Here is a 17700-nt window from a genome sequence, read left to right as displayed (position 1 = left end):
TGGAAATAACTGATGTGCATGAGAGAATGACTGTTGCACGAAGCGAGACTGAAGGCTATAGCAATCTGGCAAGAAGTCAGTGGAGCTCCAAGAGGAGGTACCACAGGAAGAAAAGAACCTATGGAAGTGACAAGGGTGTTCTTTAAACCCCTCTGAGAGCTTGTGATGACAAGACAGCATTGGAAAACCAGGGATGCCTATAGCCTTATTAAAGATAGCACTGGAACAATTACACTATCCAGCGCACATGACAAAGGAAAATTTAACAGCAACGATTACTGAAGACTGGTTCATGCCGAACTTGGCAGAACATGTTGGATTTTTGTATGGTGAACTGTATAATTTGCCAGCAGTTCACAGCTGGGCATACACTACGTGAAATTAGACGAGTTATCCCAAGGCCTAATGGGCCTTTCCAGCACTTGCATATCGACTACGTCGATATGATTCAAGTATATAACGGTTACGGGTATCTAATTGTTGTGGTGTGTCCATTCTCTAGATGGATAGAAGCAGGTCCATGTACACACCCAGACTCTACCTGCGCGGCCAAATTCTTGGCCAGGGAGGTGTTTCCCAGGTGGGGAATGTGTGAAGTCATGAGATCAGACAATGGTCCTCATTTTGTTAATGCAGTATTTGAACAGATTAGCCTGTAGCTTGGTATAAAGCACAAGTTTTCTTTGGCGTATCATCCTCAAGTTAATGGCATATGTGAGAAGCTCAACAGCCTGTTAAAGGAAAGGATAGACAAGTTGAAGCTTACTCTGAAGAAGGGATGGCTACACTGTATTCCACTGGCACTGTATGCACTCGGAAACCAGCCTGGTTCTGACCATCATCTTATGCCGCAGGAAATAGCAACAAGGAGAAGGATGCACAGTCCCCTGGCATCCCGTGACAGAGCTTGATGTGATGCCAAGCCAACAGGGGAAGTGTTAGGATTGGAAATGCAAAACTACTTGAATTGCATGACATCTTGTTTTGCTGTCATTTCAGGACATCTGCAGCAATGACAAGAAGGGTGCAAGGCAGCACAGAGCACAGAAGAAGATACTACAACTAACCCGGTTCCGAAATTACACATGCCTCCCATGTTCCCTGGAGACACAGTCCTGGTGAGAAACCACACAAGAAAAAAGTGGGATGAGCCGAGGTTCAACAGCACCTTTAGAGTGGAGGACATTACACCCTCTGCAGTCAAGCTACAGGGAAGAAAAGCGTGGATCTTTCTGGACGACATCAAGCCATACATTGGCGAAGACCCTCTGCCCGCAAACCACTGCGTAGAGACTAAAGACAATGGGGAAGAACCACTGCACATGCAGACGAGATCCATGACGAAGAAGAAGGACGCATGACCAGCAAAGCAGAGACAAGGAACATTTTGTGCAAGTTGTGGCTTAATTTAGACACTTCCTTTGAGCAAAATAAGGGAAAAGGACATAAAAACATGGACACTCTGTGCATCCTAGTTGCAGGGTGAAGAAGAAGAATTGCACGTATAAGCACAAAAATAGCTTGTGGATTTTGGACTTTGGACTGAGGCACACTGAAGCCTTGAAAACAAGGAATATGCCAGATTTTGATGGAGGATACGTAAATTGGGAGAGAATACATTATCCTGACTCTTTCAATACAGAAGCCTTATTTGGACTTACTCATGATGTCACGCAATAATGACCTCATCAAAGACATTTTGATCTATTTCGTGTTAGTACTGACGTCATACCCGTCGTTGGTGGGACGGATCACAAGCATGACAGAGTTTCTTCAAGATCTTGAAAACGAAAAGACAATAAGGAGGCTGCTCATAGTGATTGCAGAGCAGTTTATTTTTCTTCCTGAATACAGCGAGGGCAAGACAAATGTCCCTGTCATGAGAAGATAGCAGACTAGCTAGTAACATTTTCTTTTGCTTAATTGAAGACTGTTCAGAACTTGTGGGGAGACATGCCAGTTTTGATGTCCTCACTTTCATTAGAGACCCAGTGAACTCTGTACAGATGAGTATGCTCCTGCATGGTATCATAATGCAGGTAGAACTTTATAACCAGCAGCAGAATCACTGGAGAAGAGTGTAAAACATTCCGACGAGGGATAGATCGTGAAGGTGTTGCCAAGGACTTCACTTTTGTTCACGCTGTCAAAAGAAACAACATGTCATCTGGAGCAAAACAGATAAGAGACATTGGGCCTCATTACGAGTCAGGCGGTCTGGAAATAACGGTGGCGGTAAGCCCGCCGCCACTGTTGTTTCCGGACCAGCTGTTCTCGAGTTCTGCAGGCGGGAGGTGTCACTCCCGCCAGGTCTGACCTGGCAGGTTTAACACCACGCGCCTGCAGGCGGACATAGACTCCATGGGAATGGGGATTTACCGAATTCCGCCTCTGGAATTACTGGGTCACTGGGGTTGTAATACCCCGGTGATTCCGGGAATCACAGAGGTGGAATGGTAATACGAGTCCAGCGGTAAGCTGCCGGTTTTTCCTGCTCGGTTACCGCCAGACTCGTAATGAGGCCCATTGACTGGAAACTGGTCTATTTTGAACACGCAAATTAAAGACTTGCTGAACTTATTGCCTCATTTGGAACTTTCTTTTTTGGAAAAGGAACTGTTTCAAGAGACAAGAGACAGTCTATTATTCAGACAAAAAGGATAAGCAGTTTAGCATCTGTAACCTGCAAACAGTGACAGCAGAATCCAGATAAAAATGGCAAATGTTAGTATGTATTAAAATTTAGTTTTGCGTCCTTCAATGAGCAAGATGGGAAACCGGAGCAGCAACGTTGTCCTCCATCAGGAGGAGAGACGTACTTATTGGCCAAAGAACAAATGCTGTAAGCTTACTTACAAGTGTATTACTGACATATGCATAGTATTCATTATCATATTACTGTCATTGACGATTAGAACTGCATTTTTCATTGGTGCACAGAGCATTCAGGTTCCTGTGCACCCACCTAATGATGTACACATGCAACCAACAAAGGTACCCAGACCTTACTTAGTCATTCCAGTTCCTAGAAAGAATGACAGAGTGACTGAACTAGAGATGGATGTGATAAATAATGACACACGCACAAAACTTGGGAAACAAATGAATTGCAACCTGACAGGGTTGGCAAAGTAAACCCGAGAAGGGGTTGAGAGAAAGTACACATACACAAATAATGAGCACATACGCACCTGGTCTAGTGTCAATAAGTTCAGAATCACATTCCAGAGAATGGGGGAAGCTTGGACAAACATCAATGCAAAGTTCCACACCAAGAGAGGGTGAGAAACAGATGGAGAAAGCTGAACTTTTAAGGAGACAAAAGGCTTTAGAGAATAAGAAAATAGAGGCAGCACCGACAAGCACACCTGATCCAGTGATGAAAAGGTCAAGCTTGAGCCCTACAATACAATCAATTGCTAAGATACTGGCATACCCAATACAGACATTTGTAAACAGAGCCAGAAAGAACAAGAGGGATAAAGGAAGACTCACTGAACTTTCTGCTACTCAAATAACACAGACGAAAACGCCTGGATCATTGATGAAGATACCTGAGAATCCGCCAGCAAGAAGAAGCTATACAGATGTGTTTCAGGATGTGGTTATAGAAAACTACAGGAAGACCTTAAGAATTAGAAGGAGCACACAAGAAGAAAATAATGAACTGAACGATTACTTGGACAGCACAGCACACTTGGCTAACAACATATGGTACCAACACATGAAGGAAGTTGGAAGACGAACTTCAGAGGAAGAATGCTTTGTGTGTACACTCCTACCTTACAGCATGGGGAAGTCAAAAATCTTTGTAGCTGTTGAAGGAAATGTGCAGACAGCACACTGTCTGCCACACATAGCAATGTGCAAGACCAGAGGTCAGTTCATGGGAAGCGATGCTTCACTCAAATGGGCAACTGAAACGATGGATCCAGATGAAGATGATTATGTACAAGACATAAAGACAAGAAACAATGGCAAAACAAAGAACATTGTGATAAGATTTGAAAAGCCTGGAGTTAAAGGAGTGGAAATCAGAAGAGAAACAAACAAAAAACTGAGTGTCAAAGGAATATCTCCAGAAGAAGCACGAAGATGAAAGAACAGAGGTCAAATGCAAATCTGGGGAACAGTGGTTTCACCAGACGGATGGGAGAAAAGAGTATTGATCTGCAGGGCATGGATGATCATTGTACACTATAAGGAAACCATTGAAAATGCACAGAGGGTATGCAAACCATTATGGCCAAGACTGGGAAGACTGCTAACATGGGTCGAAGACAGAGGAGGACCCCTACAGATAGTGCCATTGGAGAATTCCAAACTGTGCTTCAGAAACAATGGTACAAGAAAAATGGGAGAAAATAAGAACTGTGGACAAATCTTTGATGCCTCACGAATGGTACATGGTACTGCAGTGATCATGGATCATTATCGGGCATGTGGATCCAAAACATATATTAGGTTGCCGAAGAATTGGGGAGGTATATGCACATTGGTGAATGTCCATGTTCCAGCAGTGGTGATTCCAAAAGTTGACCTGAATATTGGCAGTTTTCTGAAAGCAGATGCTCACATGAGGAAGAAGAGATCTGTAGAACTGATGAGCCGAATGAAGAGAGAGAATTACTTCTCTGCCAAATCAGAAGAAGCCTTTCATGCAATCCCATATGAACACAGTTTGTTCAGCTTAACCTCATCAGTGTTCACAACAATACTGATGCCAAGAGTTCAGATTGTAGCAAATACTAAATGGTTGCAGATAACCAGATGGGGATTACTGCAGACCATCAACACAACAATAAAGGTATTCAATGCAATCAAGGAAGAATTAAGAGCAACAAGAGTTTCCTGTTCAGCAAGGTCGAGATAAGCCGCAGATGGTAAACGACTGACAGAAGTAAATCAAATACACGAAATAGCATGAAGAAGAGGCCTGTTTCACGTTGTCCTAGTCACGTGGCAAGGCAGGCAGAAAGGGATGAGACTTTCGCACCTACGTATGAAGCCTTGTCGTACCCATACTCCTTAACTTTCTCAGACCAAGAAGCAGACTCAAGGCCAAACTACAAAGCAGTAATTGACACATGGCCACTGAGGTGATGAATGATTGTAACATAAATTGGAGGGAAGCTGGGGTGCAAACGTACTCCCTGCACCAGGCTCACTAATCTGCATGCTGCTAAGCGCAATTGGAAAAATATGTGTGGGCTCAATGCCAACCCAATCATAGTGGACCATCTAATCTAGGGTCCTATAGAGAGAAGGGCCAATGGGACGTCGTACTTTTTGTGATGTTTACAGTGGCCAGTTTGAAGGAAGGGCTTAGTTGCCCCATCCAATATTATTATCCAATCCCCTCTCCCCGTTACCATATACAGATATAGTACCTATGTTAATGTTACCTTCCTATAACCAATCAAGTTGCATGTTAGATTTTTAAGAGTACACGTCAATGATGATGAGTTTTTGGTATAAATGTTCTTTTTCAGAAATTAATTGAAGTGTAAGCGAGAAGGAAGATCGAGCGGTTGCTGATGTTCATTGAACTCCCCGTTTTCTGTACTTGTTATTAAACGGACTCCATTTGCCAATTGAGTTGTCATTATTATTTGATGCAAGAGTACGAATCTGCATCCCCATCTATCTCACGGGTGCTGCTACTCATCTTAAAGGGCTTTCTGGAGACCCCCTGTCATATGGGCCAGCTGAGGTCCATCCAGTCCACTGGTATTGGAAATCTACTTAACCCCAAACTGAGAGTCTCTCAAGGTTGCCTCTCTGGTCAATCTTGTTTGCTCCTGTTTCTTTTTACTGGGAGGCCTGGGGGTACTAGGCACTACTCCAAGAGCCTTCAAGTCATTGCCCAACAGGGCTCTCCCTGGAACTTCATTCTGTACACTAACAGGCATCCCAACAGCCATGTTATTGCACTGGATGAGAGCTGGCAGAATAGAAACCATTTGGCTACATTTGGCTACATCCTCAGGTTTGAAAAAATGTGCATCAACCACTGTAATGCTTGCCCCAGGGTATCTTATGGAAGGGGTCTACTGACCATTTACAAGAACACTGTCCATATAGTACTCTTTTGTGTTATCTGGAATAGAGTTATAAACATCTGCATTCTATTGTTCCCACAGAACCAGACACACTAGAGATACACTGGCTTGAACTCCAATGGCGTCTTCAGCCAGTAATTGAAAGAGTGCACTTGCCATTTGTGCTTCTCACTCAGGGATTTAGGCTAAGGAGGCAGTGTGGACCACTGAAGGTTTACCCTTACATCTGGGATCCCCTTTCCCATGATCTATAGACCCACATACAAAATATTTTCCAAATGTTCTCTGGAATGGGGGTTTCTGTTTACCTCCCTCTGTTCTGGCACCACAGGGTTCACTAGACCTACCAAGTGTCCCATGAGATTACCCTTGTTATTTTGGTGGCCCTCTTTTGGGTGGTTGGAATTAGAATTCTCTTTACCTCTTTCTTGTGCTAATTCCCCTCTTCCTTCTTGTAAGTAGCCCTGGAATCCTTATGAGTGGCCCTGTTGGCAACCCATAAGTCAGCAGTGTGTGCTAGCTTTTAGGATCTATTTCCTTAGAGTCAGCCAAGTGCTGTCTGAGCTGGCGACAACCTCCCAAGTACCACCACAGGAGCCCTCCAGACATCCTCCCTTTTGCCCCCACGACTGAGATTCAGGAACCAGGGTCTGGTCCGCTGTAGCAAGATGGAATCCAGCTGGGCCACTCTTATAACCAGAGGTACTGTTTAGGCTTGGGGTACTTATTGCCTTTAGCCACACTCTTCTCATTTGGGAATTGCATTGGCTTACGTTTTTTTTAAGTTGACTTCAACTCCCTTCTCACAAGTTTAACAGCGTGTGACCCTACAAGTGATTTTTCTGAACTCTCTAACTCCGTGCAAAACTTTGATCCAAGAAGTGCATCAGATCCATAGACTGTATCCCAAATGACTTTGGCTGTGCTGGCTCCCTGAAGGCACTCTTCTAGTCCATTGACTTTGATACTGTTTGTCCCACATAGGTGGTAGCTTGTTTAAACTGGTACTGCAGGGAAAGGCTTATCTAGTCGTGTCTTCATTGGAGGATTTAGTTGTCCTCACATTTGCTCAGAAACTGTTCTAACCTTTTTACACCCCTAAACCTTTCCTTTCTGCAACCACAGAATCTGCAACGTATACTAGTGTGATATATAAATGCCATTGCTGTCCTTGTGATTTAAGTCACCTCAGGGTGTAGGAATTGTGTATGAAGCTTATCCAAAGATTATCCACTAGCTTGGTTTGATTCTGAAAAGTAATTTTAAAGTGTATTTGAATTGTTACAACAAATTGCCTTTTTTAAGAATGCTTCCTTAAAACGTATGTTACATAAATATATAACTATAAACTGAAACCTTGAGTGTAAGTGTTACTTGGTTACTTGTATTTACAAATTTCACTTATTCAGCTCTACAACTCACATTTACCCCTCTTGAAATGGGCCTGGCTGCTCAGTCACACTACCAACTTGTGTAGTACAGACCTATCCCAAAAGGTGGGTTACCTAATATCAAGCAGATAAGTGTTCTCTAGTCTCACCCAGTGTGACTGCACCGATTTTTACCTAACACTGGTGGCAGGCAGTGGGATTGGCGTAGCGTGGTTGCATTGAATGTTGTACTTGTGCCCAACTAAGCCAGCCACAAGGCTAAGCTCCACCAAAAAGTTAAGCAACCTGTAACATGCCTAATATGGATAACATTAATGAATCCGCCATCAATTTCACTTTGCTATACTTGGGAACTGTAGTTCACAAAAGAAAAGGTATTTAAACTGTGTGAGAAGTCTAAAGGATTTCTCAGTGACTCTGCACTGAAGGTGCTGTGTGTCACCATACACAAAGTAGATGCCTATGGAGCTTGTTAGACTCTAAAAACAGTCAAAACACAAACAGCCAAATCAGGTAAAACACATGAGAGAGTGAGAAAAGATCTCACTCACCCCAGGGTTAAAATAAAAAATTCCTAAGTCCAGCAAAAGAGGTGGGGGTCTCTAGAGTTGAAGGGAATTAGACGAGAAATGAAAATTTTCCCTAACACTGACCTTCTTCATCAGATGGTAACAATCTGCTATGAGGAGAGAGATATCATTCCACAAGTTTTACATACAAGACTGGCATTCAAGCAATGCAGGGCTGTGATCATCATATCTAAATATACATCTACACTGCAGAATCTTTAGTTTCCAAAGCGCGCAGTTAGACATACTGTGATTTTTAAAGAGATGCTTCCATTTGCACCATTAAAGCTGCCCAGTCTTTTGTGCGCTCTCGCACATGACGTTCTTTCTTAAAAAGGGAGCCTAGTGAACTGGAAAACATGTATATTTCTGTTCATGGGAAACATGTCTCAGAGTTCTGGCTTTAAAAGGCCAGAGGAAGAAAGTGTGATAGTGTTTTCACTCCACAGGCGCTATTGCATTGCAGAAGAAAAAAAGCATCAACCATGATTATTTTTAAATCCTGACTGCTTGTTCTGAAGTTGAAAAGGGACTAACTGCAGTGCTTCGAACACTTAATACTACTTTTCAAAAAGCACATTACAATGGTGTGCACAGTGATCTGTCAGTTTGGCCAAACACTGTGACTTCTATACCTGGTCAATGTAGTCTAATCACCTGCTCCTAAAGGGTAAATTACTGGTGTTGATATGGTGTGTTGCCAGATGGACTAGGCTTCCAAGCTCACCAGAGTGAAACACCACTCAGCGAAAACATTATTCCATCACAGCATAACACTTTTAGTTAGGCTAATGAAAATTATCAAAAATTAAATTTCTGGCCCTCATTACAACCTTGGCGGAAGACCATGGTGCTTTTAGCACCATGGTCCATGCCGCTAAGGTTACGATTCCGCCATGGTGGATGGCGGAATGACCGCCCCATTCCAAGGTGAGTGGGGCGGTTATTCCCCATTCACCATTTGCCCTTCCCCATTCCCATTTTTGCCCCCATAGGGCATAATGGGAATGGGGAAGGCACTAATTACGGCACCGTAAATTACGGTGCCGTAATTAGCTCCAAAGTCCCTTTGCGGGTTGGATTTTTAACACCAACCCGCAAAGGGACATTTGTAATCAGGCGTTAAGGGTTTAACGGCGCCGACGGCGCCGTTAAACCCTTAACGCCTGACTTGTAATGAGGGCCTCTGTCTTTCTTTTTTTCGTAAACAAACCTGACTATCACAGCAACTCACTTTCTTTTGCTCAATATTGACTCTAAAACCATGATGAAACAAAATGTAGGATTCTGTCCTTAGAGCTATGATTTTAATGTGTTGTTTAACCGGCGTGTATAAGAAAATGCATGTCTTCTGTTTGGCAGCATCAAAAGACGTCATCCCTCAACTCACATTTCCAGAATCCCAGCATTTGTGTGTGTAAATCTCTTCACCTGGTACATTTGATAAATTGTTGGTATGTGTATAACAATGAAAATATTTTTAAACCGATTTAAAATTAAAAAGAAAAATGTAAAAACAAACCCCAATATAAGCACCAGAGAGCACAGAGCATTGACATTGGTCAACATCATAGCAGTGAGCACATTTGTATCCTCCCTCCCTATCGCCCCCATGCTGTGCATCCCAGACCACTGCTCATACTCACAGGAGCATTTCATCCCTTGGTGGACCAGTCCGTACAGGAGGGACCCGCAGTGGTCGCAGAAGGTAGGGCTGCTGTAGCTGTGAACCTTAAATTTATGCCTGCTCCGAGGGTCCTGAAAGGGAGAAGAAAAAAATACAGTCTGTAACAGTGACGCTGTGATCCGTAGAAAAGGATGAAATCCAACATCTTTCTATTGACTGAGTTTAACTCCAGCTGTAGAGTTGTACTTGAGGTTGGAAATGTTGGCCCCGCAGCTATTCTGCATCGCCTCTTTTGCTTATCCCATGGTGGTTTTCTGGTTGTACATCATGCACACTTATTAACAAAAAAAGAAAAAGTAGTTTTGGTAGAGGATGGTATTACCCAAATTGTTCGAACACAATTGTGCGAATGCCCGAATTGACCGAATTTCAAGAGTCCGAATTGACCTTGCACAATTGACTGTATATATATATATATATATATATATGTATATATATATATATATATATTCAGTGAAAAAACTTTGTTAAAGGGACGTTATGGTTCCAAGTAAAAGCGAAAAACCCTTGAAATATGCCAGTTATGGTAAGCTAAGCAACCATAACTCGCGCCACCACCTTGCACTGCTAAGCCTAACACCCAGGACATCAAAGATGAAATCACAAATGTAATTGATGACATCACTGATGACATCACATGTCTGACACCCCCTTTTTTCCTTTCCTGACATATTTAGGCCACATGATTTTCTTCAGAAACAGTCAGCAACTAAAAATTGTAATTGTACTATATTCGTAGACTTATCCTTCAAGTATGTTCTTACAATAAATCCCTTATGGTCCAGTCATATCATATGAAACATATACATAGGGGAAGCCACAACCTTGAAAGACAGCAATCCTTTTTGTGCATTAAAATTATCAGTAGAGGTATCAGCACTTTCTGATAGTTTTGATGGTTTTTTTTATTACTGTACTTTCCCTGTATATGCTCATATTTTTATATGTTGTACTCACATTATTTCCTTAGGGTCCAGACACATCATGTGATATATATAGATAGGGTAAGTAACAGCTTTGAAACAGAGCAATCATTTCTCTGCATAAAGGTAATCAGTTAGGTTATGAACACTTTCTGCTACCATTTCTGTTTTTTTTTTCTTTCTTCAATTCCCTTGTATATATTCATATTTGTGTGTGGTGTTGTCTCTTTGTGATTTGTCTATAATAATGTAATTATGTAGTAAGTGGGTTTTATGACCTACTTATCACAGGTTTCACTGTACACAAAACTCTAATATGAATATAGTTATCATTTCACTATTCAACATGGCAAGCTTATGAATATTGCACCTCCATCATGTATGCTGCACACAATGCCTATGTTTCTACATGAGTACCTTAGTATACTGGATTGAAGTTAATAATAGAATGCTATTTATATCAATGCATAGCTTAATGCACTGATTAGCACTTGATATTCCAATAATCTTTGACACTTTTTTTATTAACATTACACTAAGAATCCCTTGTACAGACTTTTCATGAAAGATAAATGCACATGTGATGTCATCAGTGATGTCATCAATGACATTTGTGATGTCATCTTTGATGTCCTGGGTGTTAGGCTTAGCAGTGCAGGGTGGTGGCGCGAGTTATGGTTGCTTAGCTTACCATAACTGGCAAATTTTACTTGGAACCATAACGTCCCTTTAACAAAGTTTTTTCACTGAATTTCATAGGTTTTTAGTAGCGCAACTTAACCATAACGTCCCTTTAACAACGTTTTTTCACTGAATTTCATTGGTTTCTATTGGTGCAACTTTACCATAACGTCCCTTTAACACATTTTTTTAATTGAATTTCATAGTTTTTTATTAGTGCAGCATAACCATAACGTCCTTTTCAATGGATGAAGACCACTAGCATCCTAGGTTCTCAAAGTGGGAACCCGGGGTGGAAAAAAAAGATTTTTCTTCCCAAACCGGAATGCCTGCAGCGTCCCGGTGTAGAAAGAAAAATCTTTTACCAAGATGAACACCATGGAAAGGGAAGGCGGGGTGTATAAAGAGAACACAACAGGGCATGGGTAGGGGGGACCAGGAGAGAGACACGGGGCAGGAGCAGGGGGTGGGGGGCAACAGCAGGGAGACACGGGGCATGACCGGGGGGTGGGGGGCAACAGGAGAGAGACACGGGGCATGAGAGGGGGGTGGGGGGTAACAGGAGAGAGACACGGAGCATGAGCGGGGGACAACAGCAGGGAGACACGGGGCATGAGCGGGGGTGAGGGGCAACAGCAGGGAGACATGGGGCATGACCGTGGGTGGGGGGCAACAGCAGGGAGACACGGGGCATGACCGGGGGTGGGGGGCAACAGCAGGGAGACACGGGGCATGACCGGGGGTGGGATACCAGGAGAGAGACATGGGGCATGAGAGGGGGGTGGGGGGTAACAGGAGAGAGACACGGGGCATGAGCGGGGGTGGGGGGAAACAGAAGAGAGACACGGGCATGATCAGGGGGTGGGGGGCAACAGGAGAGAGACACGGGGCATGAGAGGGGGCTGGGGGGTAACAGGAGAGAGACATGGGGCATGAGCGGGGGTGGGGGGAACACGAGGGAGACACGGGGCATGAGAGGGGGGTGGGGGTAACAGGAGAGAGACACGGGGCATGAGCGGGGGGTGAGGGGCAACAGCAGGGAGACACGGGGCATGAGCGGGGGGTGGGGAGTAACAGGAGAGACTCGAGGCATAAGCGGGGGGTAGGGGGAACAGGAGAGAGACACGGGGCATGAGCGGGGGTGGGGGGCAACAGGAGAGAGACACGGAGCATGAGCGGGGGTGGGGGGCAACAGGAGAAAGACACGGATCATGAGCGGGGGGTGGGGGGCAACAGCAGAGAGACATGGCGCATGAGCGGGGGGTGGGGGGCAACAGCAGGGAGACACGGGGCATGACCGGGGGGTGGGGGGCAACAGGAGAGAGACACGGGGCATAAGAGGGGGGTGGGGGGTAACAGGAGAGGACACGAGGCATGAGCGGAGGGTGGGGGGAACAGGAGAGACACGAGGCATGAGCGGGGGTGGGGGAACAGGAGAGCGACATGGGGCATGAGCGGGGGTGGGGGGCAACAGCAGGGAGACACGGGGCATGACTGGGGGGTAACAGGAGAGAGACACGGGGCATGAGAGGGGATGGGGGGGCAACAGCAGGGAGACACGGGGCATGACCGGGTGTGGGGGGCAACAGGAGAGAGACACGGGGCATGAGAGGGGGTGGGGGGTAAGAGGAGAGAGACATGGGGCATGAGCAGGGGGTGGGGGGAAACAGCAGGGAGACACGGGGCATGACAGGGGGTGGGGGGTAACAGGAGAGAGACACGGGGCATGACCGGGGGTGGGGGGCAACAGCAGGGAGACACGGGGCATGAGCGGGGAGTGGGGGGTAACGGGAGAGACACAGGGCATGAGCAGGCGGTGGCAACAGCAGGGAGACACGGGGCATGACCGGGGGATGGGGGCAACAGGAGAGAGACACGGGCGTGAGAGGGTGGTGGGGGTAACAGGAGAGGGACACGGCGCATGAGAGGGGGGTGGGGGATAACAGGAGAGAGACACGGGGCATGAGAGGGGGGTGGGGGGAACAGGAGAGAGATGGGGGTGGGTGGCAACAGCAGGGAGACACGGGGCATGAGCGGAGGGTGGGGGGCAACAGCAGAGAGACACGGGGCATGAGAGGGGGTGGGGGCAACAGGAGAGAGACACGGGGCATGAGCGGGGGTGGGGGGTAACAGGAGAGGGACAACGGGCATGAGCGAGGGGTGGGGGGCAACAGGAGAGAGACAGGGGGCATGAGCGAAGGTGGGGGGTAACATGAGAGAGACACGGGGCATGGACGGAGGTGGGGGGCAACAGCAGGGAGACACGGGGCATGAGAGGGGGTGGGGGGTAAGAGGAGAGAGACATGGGGCATGACCGTGGGTGGGGGGCAACAGCAGGGAGACACGGGGCATGACCGGGGGTGGGGGGCAACAGCAGGGAGACACGGGGCATGACCGGGGGTGGGATACCAGGAGAGAGACATGGGGCATGAGAGGGGGGTGGGGGGTAACAGGAGAGAGACACGGGGCATGAGCGGGGGTGGGGGGAAACAGAAGAGAGACACGGGCATGATCAGGGGGTGGGGGGCAACAGGAGAGAGACACGGGGCATGAGAGGGGGCTGGGGGGTAACAGGAGAGAGACATGGGGCATGAGCGGGGGTGGGGGGAACACGAGGGAGACACGGGGCATGAGAGGGGGGTGGGGGTAACAGGAGAGAGACACGGGGCATGAGCGGGGGGTGAGGGGCAACAGCAGGGACACACGGGGCATGAGCGGGGGGTGGGGAGTAACAGGAGAGACTCGAGGCATAAGCGGGGGGTAGGGGGAACAGGAGAGAGACACGGGGCATGAGCGGGGGTGGGGGGCAACAGGAGAGAGACACGGAGCATGAGCGGGGGTGGGGGGCAACAGGAGAAAGACACGGATCATGAGCGGGGGGTGGGGGGCAACAGCAGAGAGACATGGCGCATGAGCGGGGGGTGGGGGGCAACAGCAGGGAGACACGGGGCATGACCGGGGGGTGGGGGGCAACAGGAGAGAGACACGGGGCATAAGAGGGGGGTGGGGGGTAACAGGAGAGGACACGAGGCATGAGCGGAGGGTGGGGGGAACAGGAGAGACACGAGGCATGAGCGGGGGTGGGGGAACAGGAGAGCGACATGGGGCATGAGCGGGGGTGGGGGGCAACAGCAGGGAGACACGGGGCATGACTGGGGGGTAACAGGAGAGAGACACGGGGCATGAGAGGGGATGGGGGGGCAACAGCAGGGAGACACGGGGCATGACCGGGTGTGGGGGGCAACAGGAGAGAGACACGGGGCATGAGAGGGGGTGGGGGGTAAGAGGAGAGAGACATGGGGCATGAGCAGGGGGTGGGGGGAAACAGCAGGGAGACACGGGGCATGACAGGGGGTGGGGGGTAACAGGAGAGAGACACGGGGCATGACCGGGGGTGGGGGGCAACAGCAGGGAGACACGGGGCATGAGCGGGGAGTGGGGGGTAACGGGAGAGACACAGGGCATGAGCAGGCGGTGGCAACAGCAGGGAGACACGGGGCATGACCGGGGGATGGGGGCAACAGGAGAGAGACACGGGCGTGAGAGGGTGGTGGGGGTAACAGGAGAGGGACACGGCGCATGAGAGGGGGGTGGGGGATAACAGGAGAGAGGCACGGGGCATGAGAGGGGGGGTGGGGGGAACAGGAGAGAGATGGGGGTGGGTGGCAACAGCAGGGAGACACGGGGCATGAGCGGAGGGTGGGGGGCAACAGCAGAGAGACACGGGGCATGAGAGGGGGTGGGGGCAACAGGAGAGAGACACGGGGCATGAGCGGGGGTGGGGGGTAACAGGAGAGGGACAACGGGCATGAGCGAGGGGTGGGGGGCAACAGGAGAGAGACAGGGGCCATGAGCGAAGGTGGGGGGTAACATGAGAGAGACACGGGGCATGGACGGGGGTGGGGGGCAACAGCAGGGAGACACGGGGCATGAGAGGGGGTGGGGGGTAAGAGGAGAGAGACATGGGGCATGAGCAGGGGGTGGGGGGAAACAGCAGGGAGACACGGGGCATGACAGGGGGTGGGGGGTAACAGGAGAGAGACACGGGGCATGACCGGGGGATGGGGGCAACAGGAGAGAGACACGGGGCGTGAGAGGGTGGTGGGGGTAACAGGAGAGGGACACGGCGCATGAGAGGGGGGTGGGGGATAACAGGAGAGAGACACGGGGCATGAGAGGGGGGTGGCGGGGAACAGGAGAGAGATGGGGGGTGGGTGGCAACAGCAGGGAGACACGGGGCATGAGCGGAGGGTGGGGGGCAACAGCAGGGAGACACGGGGCATGAGAGGGTGTGGGTGCAACAGGAGAGAGACACGGGGCATGAGCGAGGGGTGGGGGGCAACAGGAGAGAGACAGGGGGCATGAGCGAAGGTGGGGGGTAACATGAGAGAGACACGGGGCATGGACGGGGGTGGTGGGCAACAGCAGGGAGACACGGGGCATGAGCGGGGGGTGAGGGGCAAAAGCAGGGAGACACGGGGCATGACCAGGGGAGGGGAGAACAGGAGAGAGACACGGGGCATGAGCGGGGGGGTGGGTTCAACAGCAGGGAGACAAGGGGCATGACCGGGTTGTGGGGGGCAACAGGAGAGAGACACGTGGCATGAGCATGGGGCAACAGCAGGGAGACACGGGGCATGACCGGGGGTGGGGGGCAACAGGAGAGAGACATGGGGCATGAGAGGGGGTGGGGGGTAACAGGAGAGTGACACGAGGCATAAGCGGGGGGTAGGGGGAACAGGAGAGAGACACGGGGCATGAGCGGGGGTGGGGGGCAACAGGAGAGAGACACGAAGCATGAGCGGGGGTGGGGGGCAACAGGAGAGAGACACGGAGCATGAGCAGGGGGTGGGGGGCAACAGCAGGGAGACATGGGGCATGAGCGGGGGTGGGGGGCAACAGCAGGGAGACACGGGGCATGATGGGGGGTGGGGGGAAACAGGAGAGAGACACGGGGCATAAGAGGGGGGTGGGGGTAACAGGAGAGAGACACGAGGCATGAGCGGAGGGTGGGGGGAACAGGAGAGAGACATGGGGCATGAGCGGGGGGTGAGGGGCAACAGCAGGGAGACACGGGGCATGACCGGGGGGGTGGGATGTAACAGGAGAGAGACACGGGGCATGAGCAGGGGGTGGGGGGCAACAGCAGGGAGACACGGGGCATGACAGGGGGTGGGGGGTAACAGGAGAGAGAATCGGGGCATGACCCGTGGTGGGGGGCAACAGCAGGGAGACACGGGGCTTGAGCGGGGGTGGGGGGTAACAGGGGAGAGACAGAGGGCATGAGCAGGGGGTGGCAACAGCAGGGAGACACGGGGCATGACCGGGGGATGGGGGGCAACAGGAGAGAGACACGGGGCATGAGAGGGGGGTGGGGGATAACAGGAGAGAGACACGTGGCATGAGAGGGGGGTGGGGGGAACAGGAGAGAGATGCGGGGGGTGGGTGGCAACAGCAGGGAGACACGGGGCATGAGCGGAGGGTGGGGGGCAACAGCAGGGAGACACGGGGCATGAGAGGGGGTGGGGGCAACAGGAGAGAGACACGGGGCATGAGCGGGGGTGGGGGGTAACAGGAGAGAGACAAGGGGCATGAGCGAGGGGTGGGGGGCAACAGGAGAGAGACACGGGGCATGAGCGAAGGTGGGGGTAACATGAGAGAGACACGGGGCATGGACGGGGGTGGAGGGCAACAGCAGGGAGACACGGGGCATGAGCGGGGGTTGAGGGGCAAAAGCAGGAAGACACGGGGCATGACCAGGGGTGGGGAGAACAGGAGAGAGACACAGGGCATGAGCGGGGGGTGGGGGCAACAGCAGGGAGACAAGGGGCATGACCGGGGTGTGGGGGGCAACAGGAGAGAGACATGGGGCATGAGAGGGGGTGAGGGTAACAGGAGAGTGACACGGGGCATGAGCGGGGGGTGGGGGGCAACAGCAGGGAGACACGGGGCATGAGCGTGGGTTGGGGGGTAACAGCAGGGAGACACGGGGCATGACCGGGGGGTGGGCGGCAAGAGGAGAGAGCCACGGGGCACGAGAGGGGAGTGGGGGTAACAGGAGAGAGACACGGGGCATGAGAGGGGGGTAGGGGGCAACAGCAGGGAGACACGGGGCATGAGGGGGGGTGGGGGGAACACGGGGGAGACACGGGGCATGAGAGGGAGGTGGGGGGTAACAGGAGAGAGACACAGTGCATGAGCGGGGGTGGGGGGCAACAGCAGGGAGACACAAGGCATGAGCAGGGGGTGGGAGGCAACAGAAGGGAGACACGGGGCTTGACCGGAGGGTGGGGGGCAACCGCAGGGAGACACGGGGCATGAGCGGGAGTGGGGGGTAACAGGAGAGAGACACGGGGCATGAGCGGGGGGTGGGGGCAACAGCAGGGA

The 17700-nt window shown here is 50.4% G+C and overlaps 1 protein-coding gene across 1 annotated transcript in view; it reads right to left on the bottom strand.

The window, feature by feature from the left end:
• PRKCG (protein kinase C gamma) overlaps positions 1-17700 on the bottom strand; it is a 1699783-nt gene that overhangs the window by 555177 nt on the left and 1126906 nt on the right. Inside the window, exon 4 of the mRNA XM_069637367.1 lies at positions 9669-9780. Within this exon, the coding sequence (XP_069493468.1) occupies positions 9669-9780 (112 nt within the window). The remainder of the gene's footprint in view (positions 1-9668; positions 9781-17700) is intronic.

The sequence above is a fragment of the Ambystoma mexicanum genome, chromosome 1q, assembly GCF_040938575.1.
Source record: "Ambystoma mexicanum isolate Mex_15411 chromosome 1q, UKY_AmexF1_1, whole genome shotgun sequence".
NCBI classification, from domain to species: Eukaryota; Metazoa; Chordata; class Amphibia; order Caudata; family Ambystomatidae; genus Ambystoma; species Ambystoma mexicanum.
The sequence above is the reverse complement of the archived record's forward strand: the minus strand, read 5'-3'. Positions and strand labels throughout refer to the sequence as shown.